This window comes from Poeciliopsis prolifica, unplaced genomic scaffold (genome assembly GCF_027474105.1).
Source record: "Poeciliopsis prolifica strain line A6 unplaced genomic scaffold, Auburn_PproV2 SCAFFOLD033, whole genome shotgun sequence".
NCBI classification, from domain to species: domain Eukaryota; kingdom Metazoa; phylum Chordata; class Actinopteri; order Cyprinodontiformes; family Poeciliidae; genus Poeciliopsis; species Poeciliopsis prolifica.
This window is the reverse complement of record NW_026562408.1, coordinates 4,506,510-4,529,461: the sequence shown is the minus strand read 5'-3', so window position 1 is coordinate 4,529,461 and position 22,952 is coordinate 4,506,510. Positions and strand designations below refer to the sequence as shown.

At 36.9% G+C, this 22,952-nt stretch overlaps 2 protein-coding genes and 1 long non-coding RNA gene across 6 annotated transcripts; 2 read left to right on the top strand and 1 right to left on the bottom strand.

The window, feature by feature from the left end:
* The first annotated feature begins 757 nt into the window (after nt 1–757).
* Nucleotides 758–12,472, top strand: LOC129373492 (LIM domain kinase 1-like). The gene is made up of 15 exons (XM_055051451.1): nt 758–1,104; nt 5,067–5,205; nt 6,909–7,018; nt 7,105–7,275; nt 7,568–7,673; nt 8,027–8,295; nt 9,052–9,241; nt 9,322–9,408; nt 9,523–9,654; nt 9,745–9,804; nt 9,902–9,967; nt 10,376–10,562; nt 10,659–10,714; nt 11,032–11,189; nt 11,355–12,472. The coding sequence occupies exons 1-15, from the start codon at nt 1,061–1,063 to the stop codon at nt 11,842–11,844; spliced, it is 2,265 nt and encodes a 754-aa protein (XP_054907426.1). The 5' UTR covers nt 758–1,060; the 3' UTR covers nt 11,845–12,472.
* Nucleotides 12,473–13,732: 1,260 nt separating this feature from the next.
* septin4a (septin 4a) lies at nt 13,733–22,895 on the top strand. Of its 4 annotated transcripts, none has more exons than XM_055051453.1 (13): nt 13,733–13,817; nt 14,131–14,156; nt 15,327–15,692; nt 16,516–16,612; nt 17,234–17,320; nt 17,412–17,535; nt 18,310–18,444; nt 18,545–18,662; nt 19,381–19,482; nt 19,563–19,659; nt 19,899–20,061; nt 20,150–20,298; nt 21,324–22,895. In XM_055051453.1, exons 1-13 carry the CDS (start codon nt 13,772–13,774, stop codon nt 21,551–21,553), a joined length of 1,740 nt encoding a protein of 579 aa, XP_054907428.1. In that variant the 5' UTR covers nt 13,733–13,771; the 3' UTR covers nt 21,554–22,895. The 4 variants fall into 4 exon arrangements, with proteins under 4 accessions (XP_054907428.1, XP_054907431.1, XP_054907429.1 ...); XM_055051456.1 differs by having other exon boundaries at nt 20,150–20,252; nt 21,324–21,507; XM_055051454.1 differs by having other exon boundaries at nt 13,791–13,817; nt 14,134–14,156.
* On the bottom strand, nt 17,479–19,638 carry LOC129373500 (uncharacterized). The gene is made up of 3 exons (XR_008607374.1): nt 19,573–19,638; nt 19,329–19,489; nt 17,479–17,516 (listed from the first exon to the last, which is right to left on the bottom strand). It is a non-coding gene; the product is annotated as an uncharacterized LOC129373500 (long non-coding RNA).
* Nucleotides 22,896–22,952: the final 57 nt, after the last annotated feature.

Below are 22,952 nucleotides of genomic sequence, written 5' to 3'. Positions count from 1 at the left end.
TTCTGTTTTAACAAATAAAAGCATCAGAAGCTGCAGAAGTAAGTCAAAGTCTTTTTAACAAAGCAGTTTTTAAAAATACTTTTTAACAACTGCAGTTCTCTGGACAGTCATGATTACTGACCTTTACAAAGTTTCACCTGCCAATACCAATTTGCTTTGCCTAAAATGTTGCTAAATATAGCAAGAAAGTCACTGAGTTGGTAACAGTGGGTGACTATGACCTGGTGGGCCGGTCTGTCAGTCAAATCTCTCGTGAAGGCAGAAGAGGACCCTACTAGTTTATAAATTATGTATTTACTCATATTTTGTCTGATTTTTGTGGCTAAACAGGACAGGGAATCATAAAATAAGAATTATCCATTTTTATACTATTAGAAGTCAACCTTCATTATTGTTACTCTCATTACAGTTACATGAATCCTTGAGGAACTTTATACCAAACACAATCAATGGTTCTGTTCTTCTACCTCTAAGCTGCTTTGTCTAATTCTCCTCTTTGTTTGTTGTGTGGGATGAATGGATTGCTTTACTGTGGGATCTTGACAGTGCAGTAATTGGAGCATTCATAAAGAGATTATGCCTGCGCTAATGGGAACAAGCTGGATTTCAAAACATAGACTCTCACACACCACCTCTGTGAAAAGCAATAAACCCTCATCAGGGGATCAGATTTTATTCTGAATTTAGCTCTACTACATTTTGAGGAGTCTGCAGATAAGTGTAACTGTATCTTGCAGGTCTACATACTGGAAAGGACAGGGAAGGGAGGGCGGAGTGCAGCTTCTATAACTGGGATAGGCTTTTTTTCCAGCAACCAGCTGATTTCAGAGGGCTGGTTTTTTTCTCACACTAACAACAAACCACCCGCAGAGAAGGGAACATATGCACAGGAAGCCTTTACACATGGAGAAAAGCAGCAGAAAAGTAAAGGGCAACGCCTGCTACTGTCACGGCAGAGTGAGCGTCTGATTCGCTCAGAAACTCATGCTGCTAGAAACGCTCTTACTCAACTGGGTGGGTTGTGTGTGACTGCTGTGTATCGGTCACTTAGCAGAGCAGAATGTCACGACGGGACCAAAGGTTTCGGAGGGGAATAAAAGGACGGTAAGCACTGCAATTTGTAATCTATGAGACATTAAAATACAACATAGAGTGAGAGAAAGATGAGGAAAAAGACTGAGAGGATGAGAGGAAAAGTACAAGTGCAGATAAATTTCTGCATGTATACTTCCTCAAACTGAACTGACGAAGAGAAGCAAAGCGTGCTTTAATCTTGCTTGTGCTTACACATCAGCTTTGAGAGGAATAGTTTACTTAACACTGAAAACAGGATCCAAAGCAAGCAGCTTATGATCAATCAAGCAACTTTGTTTTACATCTTAACATTCTTCTCCAGATCAGCCAGATAAGCAATCCACAAAACAGGATGTTGACATTTATTCATCCTTAAATAAAACAAAAATCTCTACAAAAAAATACCCAGAAATAAAGTTTCTTACCTTGTACTTTATAAATATATATATATTTTTTAAGGAAGTGAAGTTGGTTAGCACAGACAAAACAATGAGGAAGCTAAGCAGGAGAATCTGTCGGCTAAACTCTTAACATTTAGCATATTAATGTCCTGACATCATAAAACATTAATTTAATGTATTGAAACAAAGACAATGGTAACAGAAGGCTCAAATTATGAGTTAAAGTGGTGAGAAGAAAAAGCAAAAGGAATGAAGTATTTGGAAATATATCTGGGCTTATTCCAGAGTTTTTTCCCAACCAGATGTTCGAGAGGAAGTGCAGCTGGATGGTTTCCCATCCATTGCATGATAAAAAACAACAAAAGGACAAAAAATAATAAATCACCACCTTTTGTCAAGCTTTTATTATCTCATTCTTTCCTTTGTGACGAACGAGAAGCAGGTCTAATAAAGGACAAAAAACCTTCCTTTGATTCAAGCGGATATTTGAACTTTGTGACACAACTGCCTCACAATTTCAGAAATATATTCCCTGGGGTAAAACGGAAAAAAGGAACAGTGCAGTTGCAACACAGAGTACAACAATGACTCATGATTTTAAAGATTACGCAAAGTTTCAGCATTCTCAACAGTTTGGGTGAAATATATAAACTGCATTAATAACACAAAAGTATTTGCTCTCATGCTGACTTCTTCTGCTTGCTTTTCTGTTGCAAATGTTTCAGATTCATATCAGTATCAAATAAAAATATACAAGGTAAATATAAAACCAAGTTTTTACATTATGATGTCAATTACTAAGGGAGAAAAAAGTCATTCAATTCAATCCAGCCATATGTGAAAATGTAACCCAATCATTAGTGCAACTTTTAATGGAGCACAAACCATTAAAGGTTGCAGAGTTTAATGGAAACTCTGGAAAAACATTTGTTATGGCAAATGGAGCCATAACTTTTGGCTCCATTTTCTTGGCAGACGTGTTTTAATTCAGCCAGACTAGAAGCATCTCAACTGGATTTTAGTCAGGACTTTGACAGAATCGCTTCAGAATCACTTCTTTTGTTTGTATTTGAGGAATTGGATGACTGTCCTGCTACATGACAAAAGAGTGGATTTGCTTAAGGTAGACATGGGTATTCCCCTATTTGGGATAGAGAGAATAAATCACAATTCCATCTGGGACTGTTGCAATAAGCAATAATCAATCACATGATAAATTAAAAATAAACTCAATTTCCTTTTGCTTTATTGTTTTTCTCTTTTCTTTCTCTTTTTAAACAATAACTGATCTGGAGGTTTGGTTTCCTCCACCCTTTTGTTGTTTCTGTTTTGTTAATTTATTTAAAATGTCTTCCAGTTCCAGAGCTAAATGTTCATTAGATGTTAAAGATTGTTGATCTTTGAGAATGTGTTCCTGCACATTCGCATACTATTTATTGTGTTGCTTAAAGTGGTTTCAAAACAATTGCATCTCTGGATGCAAGTTTTGCCCAGTCTTTTTCTTATTGACCTTAACTGCAGCAAACAAGACCTTTCGATGTTAACCTCGGCCATTTTGTGAATTCCTAGATGAACTTTTTCCAGTCCTCCTTCTGGAAAAAATAATTTTATTCAAAGAAGTGGCTACATTCACCTGCTGTTGAATTTCTTGATGTGCAACAAATTTTAATAGACAATAAATTCTCCCTGAGGTTATTGCGATTAACGATTATACTGTTTTTTGAGCCCATTAATGGGAATGGCATAAAAATGCAAGAACACATTCTGAAAGATTATGGTAATAAACTTTAAATGCTAAAGAACATTTAACACTGGCACTGGAAGAAATTTAAATACCCAAAACAACAGAAACAACAAAAAGAATGACTTTTTCCTTCAAAACAAAGAAAAAAATGGGCTGCGACCCGAATTAAAGCTTTTATCATCCAATTTTTTGGTAGAAAGAGAAAACGATAAATTACGTAAATAGAAATTATTGAACTTGTTTAGATTTGTGATACAATTAATTGATTATTTGCTCAATGACGTGTTGTTTTTTCAGATACTTGAGCCTACATCATGCTGTTAGAGGAGTTTTATTTGATTGTACATTTGATTCTTTTCGTGACCAAGTCTTGCCATAGTTTGTGAAAATGATCAAAAACAACAAAAGTAACCATAGCAGTCATTTCCACATTGGTTTGGGTGGCTGGTTTCTCTTAAAACCACACACACACACACGAGAAAAATCACCCTTTTATCTACGCCAGATATTCAAACTTATTACAAACTTATTACTTTTTTGTAACAGTCTGAGTTATAAAAAAGCAAAAACAAATTAAATTAGCACTTTTTCACATCATTGTATTTCGTCATTCCTCTATAAGTGAATAAAATTGTACATCTGGTTTCAGAGAAATGCTATTTAATGTGTGAAAGGACACAGAGAAGCTCATTCCTTCCTCCCTTTCTTCTAAAGAATGATCTTTCCCCTTCCTATTGTAAGAACAGTTTGCCATTTACTGTTAAAAGCTGAGAGAGCAGAAACGTGCATCACTGCTCCATTCAGGAAGTCGCCTCCCATTCTGGTTGTAATGTTGACGAGATAAGGAAACAGTTTTTTTAATCAGTCTATTCAAGCCAGGAAGTCAGGATGAGTTTTAGTTTTTAAAGCAAAGAATCTCATTGAGTTGTTTTCTTAAAATGCCTTCCCTCTGCCCAACAGCACCATAAATGCAAAAACGGCATTTAATTGAAAATAGTAAGTTGTCTTAAATCAGTTTTCATCATATTTAGTAAGTTACTTGGAATTTGGGTTAAAAAGTCTCTAAAAACTCACTCTGAGCTAGATTCATGTAGAAGAAGTAGGTTTTTGATAATTATGCTTTTATTCTGAATTAATACTTGAATGCATCCAAGTACAAATGCTTGAGTTATTTTTCTTTACTGGAACCAGTAATTTATCTTATCTCACTCATGAAGATAGACTAATCCCACACATTTAAATAAATCTCAACGTGTTATTTTATCTTAAGCTCGGCTGTTAGCACTACGCTAACTTAACAGTCTGAGCTTGTCAAAGACAGGACTACCGCTGTGTGTTGACCTATGATTAGGGATATCACCACAGTCAACTAATGTTTTTGTTCATTTTTGGGTGATTAACTCAGTTAATTCCATTTTTTTACATCGAAAATCCCAAGCTGGAACCTTTGTATTGTTTCTGGTATTCCTGTAAAGTTGACGCACAAGCGACGCCTGCAAACGACAGAGATGGTTGACTTTCGAATCCCGGCATGATGACCCGTGTCTTCCTCCTCTCTCTTATTACTCACTTTCCTGTCTGACCACCTGCAAATACAGGCCACAAATTTATTAAGTAAAATGTTAATAAATTAAAATCACCCGTGCGTCAAATTTACAAGAACACCAGAAATATGATGCAACTTCACAGCTGGGGACTTTTGATTGTAAAAAACAATTAATAGCCAAAAAAAAAAAAAAAAACTTTGAGTTTGACACTTCTGATCTAACTGGTCAAATTTTCTTCCGCGTCAATATGGCCCCCTTTCTAAATGCTTGCGTTGCTTCTTGTCGTCCTCATCACTAAAGGTGTTGTGACTGTGAGTGTATCCTGTCTCACTGGTACTACGAAAGAGAAGGACAACTCTACTGCAAGAAGCACTACTGGTCTCGCTTTGGAGAGCACTGCCACGGCTGCCAGGAGACCGTTTCCACAGGACTGGTTATGGTAACATTTGTTCCTGGATTAGTGATGCACAACACCTAAAAACCAGGACCGTCAAATTTATAATTATTAGTTCTTGATAGAAAACAAACACTTAGTTGTTTGGACATTTTCTGACTAGTTTAAGCTTTCTGAACTACTTTCCGTTATCAAAAACCTAAATTTTACTCAACATGATCTTATTCAGCTATGATAAGTAAAAGTTGTTTTTCTACTGATCACTTCAGCTAATCAGAAACATTTTATGTTTGATAGAAATAAACAGATTATTGATCCATAAGGCATCAATTTTTATAATAAATATCAATGAAAATCCAGCATTTTGGAACATTAAGAGGCAAATGTGTGAGCATGATGAAAAATACCACACATCAGAACGCTTTCAACTATTAATAACTTCAAAGGTTTCCTGCCCTGTTGGATGCAAATACTTTTCCTCCAAACAATTTCAGAGGAACCCCTTAAAAACACATCCTTTATGCTCCAAAGGGAATAAACAAAAAATGAAACCAAAAGAATACACGGGGAAAAGAATAGCATTCTCCGTTAAGCAACACTGCACTGGCATTTTATCACGTTACAAATAATTATTTTACTAAGTTTGTTTTGTTTCTTAAACAGTACAAAGTTACAAGGAGCAGAGAAAAAGTGGTTTTCACATTTTCTTTTGCAAATATGAATCTAATGTTTAGGTACACATTATATCCAACTTCACAATTTAACATTTTTTTAAATCTTGTGAGGTCAAAAGTCACAAATCTGAGAATTTCTAAATTCTTACTTTTTTCCCCCAGAATTTTAAATATTTTCTATTTCTTATAGTTAATTGAAATGGTAAATTCTGAGAAAAGATCATTTTTTTCCTCCTGTGGTCTTAATTCTCTTCTGTTAAAAACTGCCTTCATTTAATTGATCAAATATTATGTTAAGCATAGAATGGATATCTTTAAGGTTCTATTTACATGCCCATCTGGGCCACATACAACCTCATGGTGGGCCAGACAAGGCCCCTGGGCCTCAGGTTTGACACTTAAACCTTATTTCAATACAATTACAGCAGCAGTCTCTAAATTTCTTATTCAGACTTTGCATTTTTATAGATTGAAATAGTCTCATCTTTACAAAAAAGCTCAAGCGAGGTGAGATGGAGCGGGGAGCATCTATCAACATCTAGTTTGTCTTCACCACATCTTTCCATTTGGATGCAGATACAGGAGAATGAATATGCTTTCATCAAGAGCTGCTGATGCAACTTTCAGATGCGTCTCGCCTAACACACCTGAAACATTGGACTGAATTAGATCCTCATAATAGGAGCTCATAATTGGCTCCTAATATGTCAGCCAATTATTGTTGGCTGACATATTCCAAGTCTTACAAACTTTCAATTTAAATGCTAATGTAATATTTACAGCCTCACTGCAGCAAATGCCAGACACACCAGACACAAATAATATTGCCCAAAGTGGTGGAAGCAAAGATGAAAAAAGATATTCAACTGAATAAACCATCAATGCAAAGTTTAGTAGTAATATTAGCATCACACTGCTTCCGGTAGATTTTACTCTGATCCTTTCACCAAGGTACCTAGAAGAGCCAATCCCTCAATGTCAGGTTCCTGGTCTGCTATTTTGAGTTGGTCTACCACACAACACATTAAAGTTTGTGTTTATGCCCTAAATAAAATATGTTTGCTCTCTTTTCAGGTTGCAGGAGAGCAAAAGTACCATCCTGAGTGTTTTACATGCATGAGCTGTGAAATGGTCATAGGAGATGGAGACACTTATATGCTTGTTGAACGTTTACGGCTTTACTGGTGAGAAAATGAATATACCGGTATACATAGAGAAGTCATATTACACAAATTTAGAGTATTAAATGTACTTCTGTTTATCGCTTCAGTGGCCACTGCTTTAGTCAGGGTGTTGTGCCAGCTGTGAGATCAACGTCTCTTACACAGAGACCCCACATGGTGGCGCTGGTGTTCCTTCCTCCCACTGCAGCTGGACGTCGAGGCCTGACAATTTCTGCTGACTTCAACCAAGACAAAAAACTTCTAATTACTGTTACAAAGTAAGTCTTGGTAGTTTTAAATTACCATTAGAAAGAAAAAGAGAGTTTTACCAGACAGAGGACTTTTACCCAGCAAACCTTTTCTTCTTCAACTAGCTCTACAGACACGTAATTAAGATTGTGAAAGTTTTTAAATATTTGTTGAGTCCTAGAACCTTGGAACCTCTAGACACTAAAATCTTTGTCCATTATTTGCAAAACAGGTCAAAATACTCAGTTGTTTAATAATTGCGGATACTCAATAGTCCTATGAATTACTGCACCACCATTCACTGTTATAACTCTGCTTCAGTTTAGACCCAGAAGTCCTCAGCCCTGATCTGCTGTCTTCTGTCCAAGCTGGTGATCAAGTTTTGGAGGTCAATGGCATCCCGGTCCACAACATTTCCCCAGAAGAGGTACCAATGCTTATGGACACATCACATGCACAGGATGTTATCCAATGTTATGCTGACTAGCAAAAAGCTGCTAGCTGACAGCGACTACGATTGGTTTTGGCCAAAGTTATCAACAAAACGTGCAAAATGTTAAATGTATGAATGATATATAAAAGAGAAATGGATTCCACCCAGTTGTCAACCCTAGATAACAAGGTCAAGAAAGTTTTAAGTAAGAAAAAAAATTGCGAGGAAAATGCCTCAGTTATGCTGGCATGACTTTGAAAACCTTAACATGTAGATGTGATGTGGAATTTGGTGAGTTTCAGATCAGTTAAAAAATAAACACCAACTCTTCACCAACTTTTCTCTAGATAAACCGTGTAATTCACGACACAAGCAGACCTCTCCAGCTCATCATTGAACATAATCCACAGTCGCCCCATGACCTTCTTCAACCAGACATCCCCCCAAATAACATCAGCTGTCCTGAGCCTCGTGTCCACGACAAACTTACTTCTATTCATAACCTCCCAAGTCTGGAAGAAGAGCCAAGTACACTAGAGGAACGACAAGAACAACGGACGAGCCTCTCACCGCCTCAACACCAAGGAAGCACCGGGTTACGAACCAGGCATATTCTGTAAGTGATGACAGCTCTGGCTTATGATGGCTGCCCAAGTCAGGGATGTCTAACTCATTTCATGATATTTTGGGCTATATCAAGGTTATGAATGTCCACTTGTGATAAAATGTATTGATGAAACTCATTAATAACACTCTAAATTATGAATAAATAGCCGTTTTTGTACTCGATGAGCCCTTTTTAAAGTTAAATAATACAGAAAATCATTACATTGATTTAATTTGGCAGAATACATAAGAAAACTACAGAAAAAGATCATGGCCACTGAAAAAATACAAGAATTCTGGTTTTAGTCTTGTGAGGTCAAAAGTCAGAATTCTAAAAATTTTTACTTTTTTATATATATACATTTCAAATTCTGACTTTTTTCTTGGAATTCAAAATTTTTTCTTAGAATTCTGCCTTTTTCTCAGAAATTTCAATTTTTGTTCTCATAATTTTGACTTTTTTTCCCTCAGAATTCTGTATTTTCTCAGAGTTCAAACTTTTTTCCCCCTGATAATTCTTATTTTTGTTCTTAGAAGATTAAAGTCAGAATATTTCTGGCAAATTCTTAGAAAAATTCAGATTTTTTTTTTTTTTTTGGTGGCGTTAATCCTCTTACGTTGAAAACTGCTTTCATTTAACTCATAAAGTATTATTTAAGCATACAATGGTTATTTTATTTATATATTTACATGTCCCTCTGGGCCAGATTTGGCCGCCGGGCCTCGAGTTTGACACGTGTGACCTAAGTTGTTTTCTCTTTTCCAGACGAAGTTATAGCATAGATAAATGTCCCGTGTCTCCTGGAGCATTGTCGTTTCTCTCTCAAAAGAGAGACATGGTTCGCTCAGAGTCTCTTCGAGTCGACCCTGGGGAGCGGACACACCGTATCTTCAGACCGTCTGACCTTATCCATGGAGAGGTTCTAGGCAAAGGTTGCTTCGGTCAAGCTGTGAAGGTAATGTCCACCCATTGCCTCTCTCCCTCAATTTTCTGACCTTCATTGTGAAAGTTCATATCAAAAATCTTTATATTAAGGTAACACATCAGGAGACAGGGGAGGTAATGGTGATGAAAGAGCTAATACGATTTGATGAAGAAACACAAAAAACGTTTTTAAAGGAAGTAAGTAGTAGAAATGCCACAAGAGTTTTCAATAACTGCATTACATCTAATATTTACAATCTGAGCCAAATATTGTTCATCTCAATGTCATAAATTCTCTCAAAATGTACACAGGTAAAGGTGATGCGCTGCCTTGACCATCCCAATGTTCTCAAGTTTATTGGATTGTTTTACAAAGACAAGCGAATACATTTTGTCTCTGAATATATCCAAGGAGGAACTCTTCGGGAAACCATTGCAAAAATGGTGAGTTGCAACTTTATTTTAAATGTATCCCAAATATTTTGTGTCAGAGCTGAGAAACACAATGAGTTGGTCATAATTTGGTTGTTTTAGGAGGAAGATTTCCCCTGGAATTTAAGAGTTGGATATGCTAAAGATATAGCCGCTGGAATGGTGAGTGTTTCTGATCATGGAGGTTACAGCACTTATAATTACTTTTTCAAGGCATAATAAAACATTAAATGGCAAATTTAATGTTTCTCCTTTGCAGGCATATCTGCACTCCATGAAGGTGATCCACAGAGATCTAAACTCTTACAACTGCCTTGTCAGAGAGGTGAGCAATGAACTTTATTAAATGCATAAAAAAGTTATACCAAACTCAATATTTAGCACATTAAGTCACAAACATAATTTTCCAGTACAAGTAATACATATGCTTTGATAGAAAGTACCATTTAGTAAAAGACTTTCTATAGTGACAACTGCAGCAAATAAAGTGACAAGTCACTTTATTGTGGACAAAAAGTTTCTTGAAAGTAAAAAACTGAATTTATATTTATTATACTATTTCCATGTTTGTCTTTTTTAAGACTTTATAGTTGGTGTTTAGGTATTGTTTATATTGCTATCCAATAACACATATATACATAGTGATATTTTCAGTTTCCAGTCAACTTTAGATTTAGCAGGTTTTTTTGTTTCTAGGAAAAATCCTGAATCTTTTCATTTCTCTGCGCTGTAGAATCAGTCTGTGGTGGTGGCAGACTTTGGACTTGCCAGGCTGGTGATGGATGAACGGAGTCGGAGCAAAACTTCATCTCTGGAGCGGAGCGTGAAGGGGCCACTGTCAGAGCTGCGCAAACCTGACCGGAGAAAACGATATACTGTGGTTGGGAACCCCTACTGGATGGCCCCGGAGATGATCCATGGTGAGTGTGTTAACCAACTCATGAATGACGGACCTTCATGGTCTAAACTGAAACAAAAACTGCACAGCTCATTACATTTTTCTCTTTGACTCTTAGGAAAAACCTACGACGAACGTGTGGACATATTTTCCTTTGGGATTATGACTTGTGAGGTAAGAAAATTTTGGTAATAACACAAAAAGACGTAACGTAGCTAAGAAAATATAACCGATTAAATTTCTGTTATTTTCTTTCATGACGGGAAGGAAATTTCTAAAAACATATATGAACTTACTCGTTTAAAGTAATCGTTTAAAATATTTTTTCCAACACATACAATTAAAATTGCAAAACAAATGTAAGAGATAAGCCAAACAAATTGTTGCACTACTGCCACCTTGTGGTAGTAGGTTGCTACAAGCCAAAAAGTGTAAAAGATTAAAGTTACACTTTAAAACAGTTGTTTATCGATTCCTCTTTGTGTCATCAGATAATTGGCAGAGTGAGTGCTGATCCGGACTACCTTCCCCGAACTAACGACTTTGGACTAAACGTAGAAAGTTTCCTCCAGCAGTATTACTCTCCACTGTGTCCATCTGCCTTCCTGCCATTGGCTGTTCTCTGCTGTGACATGGATGCTGATGAACGGTACGATTGTGCAAAAATAATTGAAGCTATTTGAAATAAAAGCTATTTTTAGGTATTCATGCAACAAAAATTGTTACATCTTTGCAAAAAAAGATGGAGATGCTTAGATGTTTGTGTGCAAAATAGCCAAATCAAGAATAAAACATGAATGTATTTGCCTTTCAGACCCTCTTTTTCAAAGCTGGAGGAGTGGCTGGACAACCTGCTAATGAACCTGGACATCAGCCTGCCTTTGCTTTCTGAGTTGGAGCAACTCTGTCAAGCCTTCTGGAAGATTCACAACCACCAAAACCAGAATGAAACTCCTGATCATCAAGACAATCTGAGCCCTAAGCTTTGTTCAGATGAAGCAAATGGCCACTCAGAGCCTAATCACTACCAAGGCCAAAGTAGCAAACCCGACAAAGACGTGACTGGTGAGCAACATGCACAAGGCCACAACCTGAGGACTAAATCACAACACACAAACCAGCCCTGCTGTGAGTCTGAAGGCTCAGACCCGGGGAAGAGCAAGTGTGAGTCTCAAGAGGACAGCAACATTAAAGAACAAACAAAACCGCAGCATGAGCCGACACTGGTGGGCCGACCAAACAGGACTAGAAGAACTTGTAGAGTGCTGTGGGAAAGATCTTCAGAGGACAGCTCGTTTCTCTGAATCGTTCTCAACATAACTGCGTTCAGTGTTGGGGAATAAACACATTTTTTGAGGACATTGGTACCTTTGCACAAAATAGAGAGATGTATTTTAACGAATTACTATGAATTAGATGCACAAAATGTGCAACTGCAGATTTATGAAGAATGTTTTTGAGAAACTGTGCAGCTTGATATTAATTAAATAACAATCCATAGACCAGTATTTAAGTAGCAAAGCTAAAGCCTAGTTCAAGGGAATTTTATTCAGTATTTTTTTACAGCAAAAGGCATACTGAAAAAACGTCCTGACATTTCTGAAATTGCATGGATGGAAGCTCTCTTTTGATAGACTGTGTCATAGTTCCACAGTTTATAAATTACCTCAAGCACACAATTTAACATTTCTGTATTGCAAGGACTGTTTACTACTTGATAAGCAAGAGCATGTCTGTCATAAGCTCAAATTGTCAAATGGCTCCAATTTCAAATTGGTCCAAAAGCTGTGAAATATGTTATTTTATTCTTTAAGATATGTTTAATTATTTTTTTAGATTGTCTTATGTCTTGCCCCATACACTGAGCTACGAAATAACTACTAATGCTATTAAACTGCAGATAATATACAAAAATATGTACACCTTCTGATGTATAAGTCTGTATTACTATTTTAAGACAAAGTACAGAAAAGTGACTGAGAAGAAAATACCTGATTTATGCTTTGAGGTTAATCATGGCCATCTGGACAAGGCATTGTCCCCTAGTCCCTGCAAATTCAAGCAAAACCATGAGGAGTTATCATTTATTTCCTGTGGTGAGATATCAATCATGGTAATATTAAGGCCTCCTAAATTAACAATTAAACTCACTGATTGGGGTGATTAAGCCTTCAAAAAGATGCTTTAAAAATAAAGCTGCTGCAAATTTCCAGAAAACGTCACTTCAAAATATATCTTTCTCTAGCTAAGTAAACTAACTAAACGTAACGAAATGTTTGAGCTAGAATTAAAATATGTTTACGCTGACTGGCTAGCTAGCTAGCTTACCTTCTGTATTACAACGCAAACGTTAAAACGCTAAAACTGACCAAAAAGGCAGATAAAAACCAAGAAAGACTTATTTAATAAACTTTATAAATATCTATATTTTATAAATTTTAAATTATTACCATAAAAAACAGATTCAGCGAAGCAGTACTAAGCCGTTATGCTCACGTGCTGATGTTATCAGCTTTACCTTTGAACTCTAACTGACCAATCAAAATGGAGAGAAGTCTGGGAGCTGGCAAACAAAAAGTATATTTTATTCATCAATTAATTGATTCAGGATTTAACAAGTGAATATTGTGTTTTCTCAACAACATTTTGATTTAGTGAGGTAGTGGATGAGAAGTAAGGAAGAAAATAAACGTATAATGTGATTGTTAGAAGATCAGGAACGAGGTCCTTCACATTAAAATGAGTCTGGCAAGCTTCTCTCATTGAGCAATTAAAGATAATAAGTTTATTAAACTATTACAAAAATATTGGAAATTAATATCAAATTTATACTTAATTCTGTTTATGTCAAGCAACTGCTTTACTCCAGTAGTTTTATTTTAAAACAAGCCAATTAAAAAGGTTGCAACACTTTTGTTTGATTCACGTTTGATCAAAAACCCAACCAATATCCAGATTTCTGGTAGTCCTATAATTTACTTTGAAAATTATGTTCTTACTGTTTGAAATTGCAAATATTTCTGGATTTAGATATGCTCCCTCTGAGTGCAAGTAGCTAATTATTGTAGTACAAATGCAAAAGAGTGGACAAAAATAAGTATCAAGTATATTAGATCATATATGCAGGTGGCTTGTTATACAAGCCAATGAATAAGTATGTAATGGCTTGCCATACAGGTAGGCGCTCTGGCATGTCACCCATCTGGTGTCAGTTTGGACTCAGGTTACACCATGGAGCACATGTCCTCTCCGGTCAGATTCCGTAGCAATAAAAAAGGTAAGTCCATAACAGTTATAGCTTGTCTTTCTGTTTTATTAAAGTTTTCAGCAGTGAGGAAATAACTTCACTTTTTAAACTACAAATGAATCACCCTGAAATATTCATGCTAAGCACCTTCAAGAGTCTGTCCAAATGTTTCTTGTCCTATTTAACACTTGTTTGTTATAATCTTAATTATTTATTTAAATTGCCAGCTTTATGTTTACGTTATGCCGCATTAACCATACTCATTTATTTTCATATATTCCTTTTAGCGACTCATTTTCTCCTTTGTACTAATGTTTTAATGTGCTGCTGTCCTTGATCAAAGAAGCTGCAGCTTTTTCAGAAAAGCAGGTAGGACTGTTAAAATACACTTGTGTTTGTTAGAGCGTGTGTTGAGGAGGTAACTCTCCAACCCCCACCCTGTTAGAGTATTAGAAGCTAGGTTAAGCCTGGTGCTGAGGAGCTTTCTGGGTAATTAGAGGTGACGGGTAGAGGGATGGCAGATGAACCCTGATCAGACCTGCAGCTCTGCGAGGTGCATTTCTCTGTCATTAGACCAAGTCAGTAGGAGAGTAGGCTTAATAGTTGGCTCTGATTTTATCAAGAGTACATGAAGTTGCGTTCAGGGTGGTGTATAAAATCAGTTGATGTTTGCGGCTATCCTGATAAATAATGACCTGTGTAAAGATGCTCTTCAGAGCTTGTAGTTTGACCTGGCTGACCCTGAAGTTCAGGGCATCTTTTGTCCTCTTGCCCTGACAGATGGATGAGTTCCGTTTTAACGTTATAATGGGATCACTGGTCAGATCTAATCAGAGGAAAACAGTGTCGTCAAACAGTGCAGGTGAAAATCAGTAGTCTCTTTATCAATCTGTTTCCGTACCCACAGTATTATATTTCCTACACGTAAAATAAGACAAAACTAATTCATAAGTTTTCAGCAAGATTTAGGAGCTTGTTGTCAATAATTTGTCAATAATTTTATAAAAGTACTTGTTCCATTGGCAGATTATTTCACTTATGAGGAAAAAGTATTGTTATTAGTTAAACAATCTGCCAATGGAACTAGTTTTTTGTCAAGACTAAGTAATTACTTACTTAAAATAAGCTCCTGTATTTTGCTGAAATGTTACTTGTAAGTAAGTTTTACCTTACTTTAAGTGAACTAAGATATATTCACTAGAAACTAGACCAATATTACTTCGCAAGATTTTGTTTTTGCGGTGTAATGGATGTTTTCATATTAAATTTTCATCCCCAATCAAAATGAAATGACTGGCGATGAAAATCGTTTCACATAGTTGCCACTAGGGGTCAGTATCTCTCCACCAATGATAGATGACCGTTGCCAGGAAGTAACGATACTTCAAAATTAATTATTTGTGTTGCAGCGTAACATTTTCACATTTATCTATTTATTCACTGAGAGTAGTGGATGTACTCGCTCCCCCGTTATTATTATGTTGTCTTAGCAGTAGACTGTAAAAGAAAAGAAACAAAGGTTGTGACATTTTGTCCCAGTTGTCCAGTCTTTCCATCGAAGACCAGGCAGACATTCAGTTCCCCTACGCCATGAGGGATCTGCCTCCTGCGTCCCATTCAGCCGGAAAGTCACAGAACCAGGACCCCTTGGATGTAGAAGAACCTCCGCCTGCAGCCAACGGGAGGCTGCCCGGGGATCCAGGAACGCCCCCTCCGTCCCGTCCTGTTCGGCCTGCCGGTTCTCCGACAGTCCCGCCCCGGCCCAGTCACGCAGGACGGGACCCGTCCCAGATTCTCCCGCTGAAGAGGCAGCTTGTCTCTCAGGTTTCCCTGGACTCCCCTCTGAGCCCGGCCTCGCGGCCGCGCAGTCCCTGGACGCACTTTGACCCTTACGACTCTCCAGAGGTAACTTTGCTCTGTCAGGCCTTTAGCGTCACTGTGCAGCTCTGCACACTTTCTGCTCACACGTTTGTGTGAACTGGAAAGTTTCCTTCCTTTATTTACTCTGGTTGTTTGTGAAGTTACACAGTAAAAAATTAACAGCAATAATCTATTTTATTTAGCCTGTCATAGAATCATATTTTCACCATGTTATTCAAATTAAATATTTAACTAATAAGCTAAATACTTTGTTTGCAAACTAAATATTTAGCTTTGAAATTAAATGCTTAGTTAGTAAGCTAAATGGTAACAAATAAAATTTTCAATTAACAAGTTAAATATTTAGTTTGTAAGTACTAAATAGTTAAATTAAATCATAAATGTGAAAACATTCAACTAAATATTTGCATATTTAAATCTGAGCTAAACATTTAATTTTCAAACTAAATATTTATTCTCCAAATTTTTAGCTCAGATGTAAATATTTAACTTGCTAACTAATTTCTTTATTTCTAAGTTAAACATTAAATATTTAGTTAAGAATGCTGATATTTATAAATATATGAATGACATGATGAAAATGTGACTTTAAAAAATTAACACTCAGATTTTTTCTCTCTCACAGACGAAATAAACCAAATTACAGCTGTTATTTTTTCTCTGTAACTTCACAAATGGACGCCTCACTCCTGTTGTTGTCTGAAACCATCATTTACTATGTGTGATTAATTGTCACAGATTCATTGAGTTGGGCTTGTTGGAAGCCGCAGCAGTAACTGGTTGCTTCATAATGCTGAAATGTGGCTATGCTGCGCATTAAAATGACGTTCATGTCTTCCTTCTGCAGGATCAGGACAAAGAGTACGTGGGTTTTGCTACGTTGCCCAACCAGGTTCACAGGAAGACGGTGAAGAAAGGATTCACCTTTACGCTGATGGTGGCAGGTGAATATTTAAAAAATAACCTAATTATGCTTCTGGAAAAACATAAGGCAGATCCAGTCAGAAGTTTCCATCATTTTTTTTTACTGTTATTGATTTATTTGATCCACTTTTTTCCACTGGTGCCGTGATTACGCTTCAGTGTTGATGTGGTTTTGGGATCGATGTGTCAGTGTTTTGACACACAGCTGTTGCTTCAAGTTAAAGTTGAAAAAAGAATGCAGGCAGTTCTTCATCTTAATCATTTATTCATCTGCTTTGTAAAATATAACAGTATCTCTGGAAGAGAAACAGCCCACAGCATGATTCTACCACCACCGTGCTCAACAGCTGCCCCAGTATTCTTGGTCAGAATATCAATGTTTGTCTTATCTGAATTGGAGATGTTTGTTCAGAAAACATTTAGTTTGTCCAGCTTTGTGTTGACCTCTATAACTTTGGTTTCACATTTTTTGTTTTGGATTTTATTCTGATTATTTTGGCTTTTATTTTTTAGTAACTCTAACTTTCTACCATAACATTTCCTACAGTTTTAAATAACAATAATAATAAGGAAGATATGATTTGTTCTGATTTGAGTGTTTTTAAAGTGACTTAGAGGAATGTGTGTTCCGATTATTGTAGGAGAGACTGGACTCGGCAAATCCACACTAATAAACAGTTTGTTCCTCACTGACCTCTACAGAGACAGAAAAGTTCCCAACGCAGAGGGTGAGTTCACCTTCATCATTTATCCAACCATTCAATTCTTCTTAGAGAGATTTTAACTCTGCATGCATCTTTACCTTTGGTTAATCTGCAGAGCGGATCAGTCAAACGGTCGACATCATCAAGCACACCATCGGCATCGAGGAGAAAGGAATCAAACTGAGGCTCTCCATCATAGACACGCCAGGCTTCGGAGATGCTGTCAACAACACAGCGAGGTGAGCAGACATGTTAAAACAGCATCACACAGAGTATTAATAAGCTCCTAAATATACAAGACCTCACCTGCAAAAATCTACATTGATCACACATATATACAAATATAATCTCATTAAACAAATATTTATCAGACTGCAAAAACACAGAATATTAGCAAGTAATTTGGGTCAAATGTCTTCAGTTGTAATAAGACAAAACTAACTCAAAAGTAACTTTTCAGGAAGACATTTGAGCATGGTTTAAGTAAATAATTACTTAATATTGAATGACAGATTATTTCATTGATAACTTGGGAAAAATATCTTATTATAAGGTAAATAATCTGCCAAGGGAACTAGAACTTTTTTATTAATATTAAGAAATGATTGACTCTAAATAAGTTCTTATATCTTGCTGAAAATTTACTTAAAAGTTGTTTTTTTCTTATTTAAGTGCATTAAGATATTTCCTCTAGAAACCTGATCAAAAACACTTGCTAAGATTTTGTATTTTTACAGGGAATAATAAAAAACAATCAGCTAAAATAACCATATGACTTATTTTATATATTTGTTTTTACTTCTTTTCTCATTTATTTTCCTTTTCTGCATTATATTATAATTATACAAACACTTTAAAAACTATTTTGTTGCTATGCTTCATTTTGACAGGTTTGTTAAACGTCACTGTGTATCACGGAGTGCGTATAAAATAAATGATAGTGAAACTGCTTGCATTAAAACATCTCCTGTAGGTTTGCTGCTCTAATCACAGATATTTTATGTTTGCATCAGCTGGAAGCATGTAGAAGACTACATTGACCAGCAGTTTGAGCAATATTTCAGAGATGAGAGCGGGCTGAACAGGAAGAACATTCAGGACAACAGAGTCCACTGCCTGCTCTACTTCATCTCTCCTTTTGGCCACGGGTACGCTCCAACTTTGCATCTAAAGATGTTTCACAGCCTCAGCTGCATCCATGCAGCATGTTCAGAGTTTAATCATGTTTTGTTTTACCTCTGCTGTCAGTTTAAGGCCAATCGACGTGGAGTGCATGAAGGCTTTGCATGAAAAAGTCAACATTATTCCTCTACTGGCCAAAGCTGACAGCCTGACACAAGCAGAAGTTTACAGCAAGAAATTAAAGGTGCAATAATTTATAACTTCAGTAGTTTTCTTTACTCAAACCGAAAAACCCCCCAGCATGTAACAATTAATCTTGTACTTAAAAACTGATTGAGCAATTTATTTCTTCATCATCAGTAACTAGTTACATTTATTCAATTACATTTATTTGAGTAACTGTTTTTTTAAAAAATGTACTTTTTGGAGTATTTTTGCTACTTTTTTCTTTTACTTGAGTATTTTATTATAATGTATTGCTACTTTTACTTTGGTAAAAAAAATTCTGGATTCTGGACCCACTGAATGAAGAACAAACATGTTTTAACCAAAACCTCACCGGACTCAGACACACGCCTGCAAATTTTGTTAAAGTTTATAAGTTTTATATTGAAAGTAACTGATTTGGAAAAATGTTCTTTTGTCTGATTTTGTTATTTGTTTTTACTTTAAGAATTATTGCCATTTTCGTTCTTATAATACCAAAATTTCCACTTAATATTTTGGTCCGTCTGATGATGTAATTTTTAAATATTAAATGATTGGTAATTTGATTACCGTCGATTGGCCTACTCAAGTACAGTTACTCAGTACTTGAGTAGACTTTTTACCAAATATTTTTTATTGTTACTCGAGTAAAAATATGTCAAAGTATTCTTACTTTAGAACAATTTATGGGTACTTTACCCACCTCTGATCATTGTTTATTCCTCTTCCACCATGATAGTTTTCTTCTGTTTCAGATGAGGGATGAGATCAAGCGGTTTGGGATTAACATCTACCAGTTTCCAGAGTGCGACTCGGATGAGGACGAAGACTTCAAGAGACAGGAACAGATCCTCAAGGTCTGACCTGGAAATTAGATAAAAGTGGCGTCTCATCCTCACAGGGTCTAACAGTTTGACATTTTGACCTCTGCTTGCAGGACAGCATACCGTTTGCTGTGATCGGGAGCAACATCCAGGTGGACAGCAAAGGCAGAAGGTTCAGAGGTCGCTCCTATCCGTGGGGTGTGGTAGAAGGTATGAAACAAAAACATTGATTGGCATTTTGTAAATTTTTTATCTAGTTTTTTAGAGCAAATATCTTAGTAAACTTGAAATAAGAAAAATTCACTTACATGTTATATGTGAAATAATGGAGTTCATACATTTTCATCAATATTAAGAAATTATTTACTTAAAACAAGCTCCTATTTAAAAAGCTTATCTTCTTAATAAAATATATTTTCATGCATTCTACTTTGTGAAATGAATCGTAGTTGAGAACCCGATCCACTCAGACTTCCTGATGCTGAGGAACATGCTGGTGAGGACCCACATGCAGGACCTGAAGGACGTGACGCGGGAGATCCACTACGAAAACTACCGGGCGCAGTGCATCCAGAGCATGACCCGCATGATGGTGCAGGAGAGGAAACGCAGGTAGGCGGAGGCAGGACCCCTGTCAGCATGAACAAATTCTAATAAGGAGTTATTGATGACCGAGGCACACATTTTTGTCCTGTTTCAGTTTACGGGAGAAGCATCGCGAAGGAAGCGAGGTGGACTTTCCTCTTCCACTCGCAGCAGTTGACACCGAGATGGAGAGACAGATTTTTGAAAAAGATGAAGAAGTGCGTTTCCTCCTCTCACTCATATGGACCCCCTGCATGTTACTGTGTATGTCCGGAAATTTTGGGCATGCGCACGTCACCGGAGGGAAGAAACGCTCATCTTTTCTCTCCGGCGGTATAATAATTCCTTTAACTGAACGACACCTGTAGATGTAGGTTTTATTAATTTGGTGCGGTGCGCAACAAGAAAGATAAAAAATAGCGCATAAAACCCGTTGAAGAACAACTCAAAAACACGTTTTTTTCTCGCTCTGTGTGTCGGCTGCGCTACGCAAACACGTCACAGCAACTGAGAACATCGCCACCGAAAAAACGCTCAAGCCCTTTCTTACAAAAAGAACAGAATATTCAGTGCGAACCAGTTTAGTGTTTTAGGCTTGATGTTTAGTCTTATTAATAAGTGATCGCTGTTACCACTGCTATTAGCTATGCTAACAGCGGTGGTAGATTAGCTGATGCCATTAGCTATGCTAACAGCGGTGGTAGATTAGCTGATGCCATTAGCTATGCTACCACAGCGGTGGTAGATTATCTGATGCTATTAGCTATGCTAGCACAGCGGTGGTAGATTATCTGATGCTATTAGCTATGCTAACAGCGGTGGTAGACTAGCTGATGCTATTAGCTAACCTAATAGGCGCTTGATTAGCTAAGTTATACACCTGATCTACTGACGATCTGTCAGTCGGTGTTCAGGTCTCCTTTTTATTTTCTAACTGAACCGAAACACACCAAATTCTACATCACATATACCCGTTACAGTTGACAAAGTCAAGCTAGCAAAACCCAACCACTTGCTATTTTTTTCTTAAATAAAACTTGTTCCTGACCTTGTTATCTGGTTGTGATAGTGTAGCAAAAGACTGCGTCCCTTTTTCTTTTTTTACATCAGGTGTGCCTTTAAGATTTAACGTGTTTATTGACAATTTAACTGCTAAAACCAATACTAATCATTCTTGGCTAGCAGCTTTTTGCCCTCCAGCAGGAATCTTATGCAAATGACGTCACATATTTGTTGTACTTAGATGAAGCAATCGACCTGCCACTGATTTCTTTCTGCTCTTATTTCAGCTGAGAAGGATGCAGGAGGTGCTGGAGAGGATTCAGGAGCAGATGCAGCAGAGCCAGAGAGGCACCTGCTGAGCAAACGCAAGACTAAATCTTCTGCAAACCGGCCATTTCGACAAGTTCAACCTTCAAAAAATGGAACAAAATGTTTCACTGGATCTTCACAGGGAAGGAACAACAACTGCGTGACAACTCAAGCTTTGATTTGTGTTCATATCAAGAGAGCTGGTTGAATGCTGTTCACTGATGTGCGCTGAGTCCAAATCCAATATAGAAGCTATATTTTCATTTTAACCAAAGCTCATTACAGCTTCTAACAATATAGAGGCAAAGAATATTTTAATAAAATTCTTTGACTGACCACCCAATTTTCCGATTGAGATATCGGAAAAGTCGCGTACCTCTATTTTATATTACCTATCCTTCTCCACAAACATCATTCTCATTCTGTCGTTAAACAAAAAAAACGTCCTTATTTCCAATTTTTCTTTCATTTTCAAAAACCTGGCAGCCTTGAACCGTTCTGTTCCGTCTGTTTTCAGTCTTTTCAATTGCGTAGAAGAGCCCTGTTGCTCAGTGTGTCTGTGCGGCTCAGCACTGCCCCCTATCAGTGAGGCACGGTACTTTCTGCTTCACTATGCGCATTTTCACTGCGCATTTATGGCCAAACAGAAGGACTAAATATGCCACTCACATTCATTAAACATATCAAACAAACAGTAGAACGCCAATATATGTAGAAAAATATTTATTTAAACAAGAACTCTGGCGATATAAAGACAGACACTTGTGAAGTGCAGCGCCCCCAGAGGTCAGGTACAGTATTGTAGTGCTTTACCCGGTCTTCTTTCATGTATTGCGTAAATCCAGCGATTTTGACCATAAAATTGTTGAAATTACCAATAAAAAAACTATTTACAGAAAATTCAAGAGGACAAATAGATTTTCTCTCATCATTGTTAGCACATATTTTATTTCCCATCTCCTTTTTCATACTTATCAGGGTTACAGTGAGGAACCACCTTCCCTGACTCCCCTGACGCACGTCATTGTTGGCTCTATTTGTATTTCGTCTGGGGAAAATTAATGCTCCGACTCATTATTTGGTGCAAAACTGATGCAGCATGATGCAATGGCCCAGAGGTAAACCGATTCACAGAGAGCTGTACTACGAATCAAGTTCAACATACTGGTGTTTGCTCTCAACAAAACCTAAAACTCCTCTGAGAGAGAACAGGTAGAGCAGTGATGATGGTTTCTCCTGGTTTTACTCTTTAGGATTTCATGCAAAATACACAGATGACGTGGATTAATTTAAAAATATAAAGACAGTTGCAGGAAAATATGGCTTCAGTTGCAAAAGGAAGAGCTATCTTGCAAACAAGTGAAAACAAGCATCCATTTTATCACCATGGCAATCAAATGGAGGCACATTTGTGATAAAGAGTTAAACCTGGTTAATTTGTTTTATAGTACAGCCTGGTCTTGGTTTCTTCTTTTCCTGCTTTATTTTTGTACTGACTCTAAACTACTTCCTTTAGCGTTTTCCACCATTTGTGGTCAGTGTGATGTTGGATTTTTAACATTTTTATTACATTGGTTTTTGTCATTTTTTTATGTTGCTGTTTGTTT